General features: G+C 54.9%; 1 protein-coding gene and 1 pseudogene across 1 annotated transcript; one reads left to right on the forward strand and one right to left on the reverse strand.

The window, feature by feature from the left end:
• Positions 1-262: 262 nt before the first annotated feature.
• Positions 263-1,579, forward strand: LOC132225615 (PRAME family member 12-like). The gene is made up of 2 exons (XM_059680697.1): positions 263-998; positions 1,398-1,579. Exons 1-2 carry the CDS (start codon positions 263-265, stop codon positions 1,577-1,579), a joined length of 918 nt encoding a protein of 305 aa, XP_059536680.1.
• Positions 1,580-2,961: 1,382 nt separating this feature from the next.
• On the reverse strand, positions 2,962-6,504 carry LOC132225490 (SR-related and CTD-associated factor 4-like; annotated as a pseudogene).
• Positions 6,505-6,865: the final 361 nt, after the last annotated feature.

Here is a 6,865-nt window from a genome sequence, read left to right on the forward strand (position 1 = left end):
TAATAACTGTTAACTTAAAAATTTTCCAACCAGATTAAGAAGACATTCCAGGGTAAAACATGTAATAGTTTATTCTCTTTCTGTGGTGTAGACACAGACTGTCGCTATGTGTGTATAAGTGAAAATGAATAAGCAAGCAGTTTATCAAAACATTTATATTCAGGAGTCCTCCAGCTGTGTGGTCAGTGCTGTGGTTTTTTCTCCACCAGGTCTGAGATCTGAGCCCCACTCACAGCAGACGTTTTTGCTGAGCACCTTGAAGATGAGCACCCGGAACCCAGCCAGACTCCTGAGGCTGGCAGGAGAGAGCCTGCTGAGGGACCAAGTTGCGGTCATCGCAGCTCTGAAGTACATGCCCACTCAGCTCTTTCCGCCGCTGTTCATCCTGGCCTGCCTTCATAGAAAATGGGAGCCCCTGAAGGCGATGGTGCAAGCCTGGCCCTGCTCTGTCCTCCCTCTGGGGAGCCTGGGGAGGCTGCCTCCAGTCAAGGTCTTAAAAGCGGTGTTGGAGGGGCTTGCCGATCTGTCTGCCCAAAATGTTCACCCCAGCAGGTGGAAACTGCAGGTGCTGGACTTAAGGAGCATGGATGTCAACCTCCGGAGAAGGTGGTGTGCACACAGCACCCAGGAGTGCTCTCAGACAGAACTAGTGGCTGTGCACTGCTCCAGCCCCAACACGGACCACGCCTTGCCTCACTTGAAGGTGGTTTTAGACATTAATTTCAGTGAAATGGGCACATTTAAGTTTTACATGTACGTCATCCAATGGGCCCAGCAGCAGAGGGAAGCTGTGGTACACCTGTGCTGCAAGATGTTGAAATTTTATGAATTTCCCCTCCAGAGAGCCAGGAAGGTCCTGGATAGGGTGCAGCTGGACTGCATCCAGGAGGTGCAAGTGTTCTGCACCTGGGACCTGCCCACCCTGGGGGCATTTGCTAACTACCTGGGTCAGATGACTAACCTGCAGAGTCTCTCTCTCAACCACATCAAGGTGTTACGTGAGGGGAAGAATGAACAGGAGGAGGAGGAGGAGGAGGAGGGGGAGGAGGAGGAGGAGGAGGAGGAGGAGGAGGGGGAGGAGGAAGAGGAGGAGGAGGGAGAAATGGAGGAGGTGGAAATGGAAGAGGAGGAGGAAGTGCAGGAGGAAGAGGAGCAAGAGGAACAGAAGGAAAAGATGGAGGACTTGGAGGAGGAATATTTGAGGAAGTCGGAGGGAGCCGAGTAGGAGTGGGAGAGTGAGGAACAGGAATGGGAAAGGGAGGAGCAGGAGGAGCAGGAGGAGCAGGAGGAGCAGGAGGAGCAGGAGGAGCAGGTATACATTTCCCGATTCCTCTCTCAGATGGGCAATCTGCGGCACCTCAAGAAGCTCTACTTGCACTCTCCCTCCTTCCTCCAAGACCGTCTGGACGAGATGCTCAGGTGCCTGCAGACCCCCTTGGACGAACTCCTCATAGGCAGTTGCCCGGAGCTGAGGCAATCAGACCTGACACACCTGTTCCAGTGCCCGAACCTCAGGCAGCTGAAGTCCCTGTGTTTGTATTTCGCCAAACTCGCTGATTTTGGTCCCAAGCCCCTCTGAGCTCTGCTGGAGGCAGTAGCACCCACCCTCCAGGACCTGCACCTAGATAACTGTGGGATGGTGGACTGCCAATTCGAGGCCATCCTGCCTGTCCTGAGCCGCTGTCACCAGCTCAGGGAATTCACCATCACTGAGAACAGCCTCTCCGTGGACACCTTAAAGAAGCTGCTGCACCACACAGCCGAGCTGCGCAGTTTAGAGTTGGAGTATTACCCAGTCCCCCTGGAGTGTTACGGGCCCCAGGAGACTGTGGACCAGGAGAGAGTGGTCCTGATCAGGGCTGAGCTCATGGAGACACTGAGGGAGTTAGGACAACGCAGGACCATCTGTCTTTGCACCAATGACTCTAGCACACCTGAGATGTGCCTCTGTAGTGACCTTGCTCACTAGGTGTACCTAACAAGGGCTTCCAACTGGGCCCCTGGAACCTGAAACCTCTCAGACCAGGGTGCATTATGCAGGGGGCACCCACGTTTCAGGTTCATGCTCAGTGTGAATGGGGAAAGGGAGGGACCCAGCCCAGGTACAGGATTGCAGGGACAAAGGTTGGGGAGTTCATGGGACCATCTGGTTTGCTTGGGGAGGGATTTGGGCTCCAGGTGCATCTGTGGGAGTTAATCCTCAGGTGGATGGTTTTAAATGAATTATAAGAAATAAAGACAATTTTAAGCCGAAACCGGTTTGGCTCAGTGGATAGAGCGTCGGCCTGCGGACTGAAAGGTCCCAGGTTCGATTCCGGTCAAGGGCATGTACCTGGGTTGCGGGCACATCCCCAGTGGGAGGTGTGCAGGAGGCAGCTGATCGATGTTTCTCTCTCATCGATGTTTCTAACTCTCTGTCCCTCTCCCTTCCTCTCTGTAAAAAATCAATAAAATATATTTAAAAAAAAAGAAATAAAGACAATTTTAAAGGCCAAATAAAAACAAAAAACATTTATATTCACAGCATTCACATTTTTTAAGGAACAAAAATAAATTCTGTTTATATTGATCTTCCACCCATTGGCATTCCTTCCTAGGTGTTAAACTGACTCCCCCTCACATGGTGCGCATTTAATGAGAGCTATAGCATTATACACTTGGGTTGGAAATGTCCCACCCCAATGGGAAAGCAGCAGGAAGGTTGCCTTTGCATTAATCTCTGTTATTAATCTTAGTTTAATCCAACTGTTTTAAAGCAAAGTCAATACTACTAGGAAGGCACTGGTGGGGAATAAACAGAAATAAATCTGCTTGGTATAATAGACAGTTTTTGTGGTTGGTTGGTTGTTTTTTTAAAATATATATTTTTTGTTACGAAAATAGAGTTTATTGAAAATATCCCTATTGTTGAGCTTTCACTGTTAGCCTTGTCTTAAATTAAAAAAAAAAAAAATAGAGAGCACTTCTAATTACGATTTGTAAACTTTTAAAAGTCAAAACGTTAAAAAAGTTACAGCAAAAAGGGTAACATTTATTCATATTTTCAGTATTTTTTGTTATTTTGTGGCTATTTTTAAATAGAAGGGAAGCAATCAAATTGCTTACAGCGCCCCACCACTCCCAGGGCGGCCAGCGGGAGCCAGTATGATACAGCATCTGTACACTGTACCCCAGCGTGCGTCCTTCCCGGGCGGCCGGCCGGCTAGCGGGCCTCGGCCGCCGAGGGGGCCTTCTCGGGGTCTGCGGGTGAGGTAGCCTCTGCGGGCAGCTCTTCAGCAGGCGTGGCAGGGGCCGGCTCAGGCGCCCCCTTGGCGAGGTCCGGGGCTGGGTCTGCGCTCCCCGCCTGGGTCGGGGGCAGCTCCACGGCCCTGTCGCCCCCCACGGCCTTCTCCTTGGCCCGGCCTCCTCCTTCTCTCTGCGGGACTCTCTATCCCTCGAATCTCTCTCTCGGTCGCGGTCGCGGTCGCCAGCCCACTGGGCTCTGTCCTCCGTGTCTCTGTGTCTGTCCCGCTCAGGGCTCCTCCGTCCCCACTGTCTCCTCTCCCGGCCGCTGTTCTCCCTCCAGTTGCCGCGGCTCCCATAGCGGTCCTGCTCGCTGTCCACCCTATTTCCGAAGGACCTCCTTCCAAAACTCTCTTGGAACTGAACTGCTGCTGTCGGTTGTCATTCCTGAATGGCTGCGGCTGCTGCCTGGGGGGCTGCTGCTGGGCTGGCTGCGGCGGCTGCTGCTGCTGCCTCCCCTCTCTATCTTCAGCCCCGGGCCTGGCCCCGGGCACCCGAGCCCCGGCATGCCACCGGGCCGCACGAAGGGGCCGAGTGGTGGGAAGGGGCCTTTCATTCCATGGGGCGGGGGCATCCCGAAGCCCCCTGGTCCCAGCGGCGGGCCTGGGTGCATCATGTGGGGCGGCATGGGCCAGGGCAGCATCAGAGGGAAGCGCTGCAGGTGAGGCGGAGGCATTCCCAGCAGGCGCTGCAGGGGGATCAGCCCGGGCCACGCCCCAAGGAGGCCCGTGGATGGCGCCTGGAGCCCAATCACAGGCCCAGGCGCAACTGCTTGAGAACCCAGAAGCGAGACAAGCTGGGTGACCGACCCGAGGGGTGAGCAGACTCGTGGGCAAGGCGGGCGGCGCGGCAGAGCCGTACATGTTCACATCATCACCAGACTAGGCGTTTCCTCTAGCCCCAGAAACCACTGTTGGAATGGGATTTCCAATAGAAAAGTCTTTGGTGGGGTCTTCGCTTTTACCAGCGATAGTAGAGTTTGGGATGCTCATTGGTGGTGTGTGAGGAGGAGGAATGGACACGGGTGGAGTTATAGGAGGTGGGGGTCCGGGAGGAAGAAAACCTGGTGGTAAATGCATTGGGTTGAATCCTGGGCGTAAAAAGGGTGGAGGAGGAGGCGGTGGAGGAACGCCAGGACCGAAGCCCGGCGGCGGAATTCCCAGAGGCTGCGTGAAAGTGGACAGCTGGAGAGCACCAACCACAGGAGGCCCTGGCTGATGTGGGGGGACCTGTGGAGGAGGTACTGTGATAGGTGCGGGGACGGGAATAGGAGGGACGGGCACCGGCAAAGGCTTGGGTATGGGTGACACTGGTTCTGCATGTGAGCTTTCTGCCCCTCCATTCTGAGCAACTTCATTCTCATGCTTCTTGGGAATTCCTTTCCACTCTGGGTTAAGCGTGTCGCTGTCCAACATGCCTCCTTCACAAAAGCCCTCCAGCTCCTCAGGCTTCACTTTGTCCCAAGGAACGTAGGTCACACCCAGCTCCACGTCCCAATACTGCTTGGAGTCCGCCTTGATGCCTGTGTTTAAGGCCCAGACGATCTTTATGGACTTCTGGTTCACTTTATAATTCCCTCGGCTCCGCTTCTGCAGGGCGTGGTAGGCGTCTTGCCTATGCACCATAACAATGTAGGCACAGCCTCTGGGAGGAATCATATTAATAGATTCAATTAGACCAAACTCTTCTAAGAGACTGGAACGTCCTGCTGAGTCGTCCTTTTGTCCAGCTGTCCCACCCAGAGTGTAGTGCTACAAACGCTCGCGGTCTCGGACTTGACGGGAGGAAGGCCTTTCTGCCAGCCCTCTCTCTCTTTCTCTCGGTCCCGTCTTTCTTGGGATCGAGAGCGAGGAGAAAGGCAGCGTCTGTCCCGGGACCGAGATTGAGAGCGTCTATGCCGAGACCGTCGAGATCTAGAACCAGATCGAGAGCGCCTCCTTTTTGGTGACCTAGATCATGACTTTCTGTTATCAGACATATGCCGCTTCACCTCTTGAATACAAGGCTGTTCTACTTTCATTTCCTGCTGGGCTTTCTGTGCGAGCGGCTCACTGGGGGCCGGGAAGGGGGCCTGGAACTGCTGCTGCACGGGGGCAGCGGGAGGAAGCACAGGTGGAGCCAGGGCAGGGAACGCAGGCGGGGGCAGAAGGCTGAACCCTGGCATCTGTCCATTAGGAGGAAGTGGAACCTGTACCTGATGGTGCACTGGGTCCTGTTGCATTGCCATCATCGGCGGCTGAAACGGATCCATATTCTGATGTTGGGGATATGCTGGTTGCTGCATGCCATCTCCAGGATACCCAAAGGGCGCCTGCGGTGGAGATGCAGCGGGCAGGGCAGCAGCGGTGGGGCCGGGGCAGCAGCAGGTGCGGCAGCAGCAGAGGTGGTACTGGCAGCAGCGGCAGCAGCATCTTCTTTCTTCGATTCTTCCACAGCTTCTGGCTCATCGTCATAATCAAATCGATCAAGTAGCTTCTTGTCAAACGCCGTGGCCTTCTGCTCAGGCGGTGGTGCCGGAGTTGTCGTTAACCGAGCTGTGACGGCCTGAGCCTGAGCCATCACAGCATTGTCAATGGCGGGAGGCTGTGGTTCTGGAGGCTGCTGAAAAGTCTGAAGGACCTGCTGAAGCTGCTGCCCTTGGGTCGTCTGAAACAGCCGGGACACAGCAGCAAAAGCGTCCGAACTGGGCAGCTGCTGGACGGATGGCACAGAGTTTGTAGTGACCAGTGGGGGTTCAGAAGAAGCTTTAACTGGAGGAGGCAGTGAACCTTCATTGTTGGCGACGCTGTCGGGCCCGGGACGGCGCTGCTGCTCCCGTGCCATGTCCAGAAGGGGCTGGATAATTTCAATTTTGAAGACTCCATTTTTTTGCCAAAGGTTCAGCACACGGACTATTTTACTCTTATCTTCAGATGGACAAAGATATAAATATTGGAATGTGGCGGTTATGTTTTTAGAGAATCTTGGCCCAAAAACATCTTTATCAGTTCCAAACTGGTGACGAGACTGTCGTACAATTGAGTCGATTACATATAACCCTGGAACCTTGTATTCTGGTTTTCACTTTTTGATGAACTTTTCTACTATTTGAACTACATGTTTATGACGCTTAATGGCTTTAATAGCAGCTTTTGTGATGAGAATCATCTTGCCTCCAGAGATGGGAGGTTTCATACACATAAGTGAAAAGAGCTCCTGGTTGAAGGCATTGACAGCGTCCATGTTCTCGCTGCGATGCCAGGCCTTGGTCACACAGACCTAGAGCGGGGCGGAGGGCCGGCTGGGGGCGGGGGCAGAGCGGCTGGCAGGCAGAGCAGGAAGCAGGGCAGCGGGGTGGCGGGGCAGCAGGGCAGCAGCGGGGCGGGCGGGCAGCGGGCCCTCAGCGCCATTCGCGGGCAGAGGAGGGGGTGCCTTGGCGTGGGTCCCCAACATGTCTGTCGTGAGGCGGCGGCGGTGGTGGCGGAGGCGGCGCTCGGCGTCTTGTTGGTCGGCCCGCGCCCCACGCTCTGGCCACAGGGCCCGGCCGGCGAGCGGGGCCTCCTCAGCCTCTGGCGGCGGGGTGTGGGCAGCGGCCCCTAAATGT

Source organism: Myotis daubentonii, chromosome Y (genome assembly GCF_963259705.1).
Source record: "Myotis daubentonii chromosome Y, mMyoDau2.1, whole genome shotgun sequence".
Lineage (NCBI taxonomy): Eukaryota > Metazoa > Chordata > Mammalia > Chiroptera > Vespertilionidae > Myotis > Myotis daubentonii.

What these genes read in the sequence shown, in the direction of transcription:
- LOC132225615 (XM_059680697.1), top strand. Translation starts at nt 263, where the DNA reads ATGAGCACCCGGAACCCAGCCAGACTCCTGAGGCTGGCAGGAGAGAGC. An exon ending in CAACCACATCAAGGTGTTAC is followed by an intron (nt 999 to 1,397) that starts GTGAGGGGAAGA and finishes CCTTCCTCCAAG; the next exon opens with ACCGTCTGGACGAGATGCTC.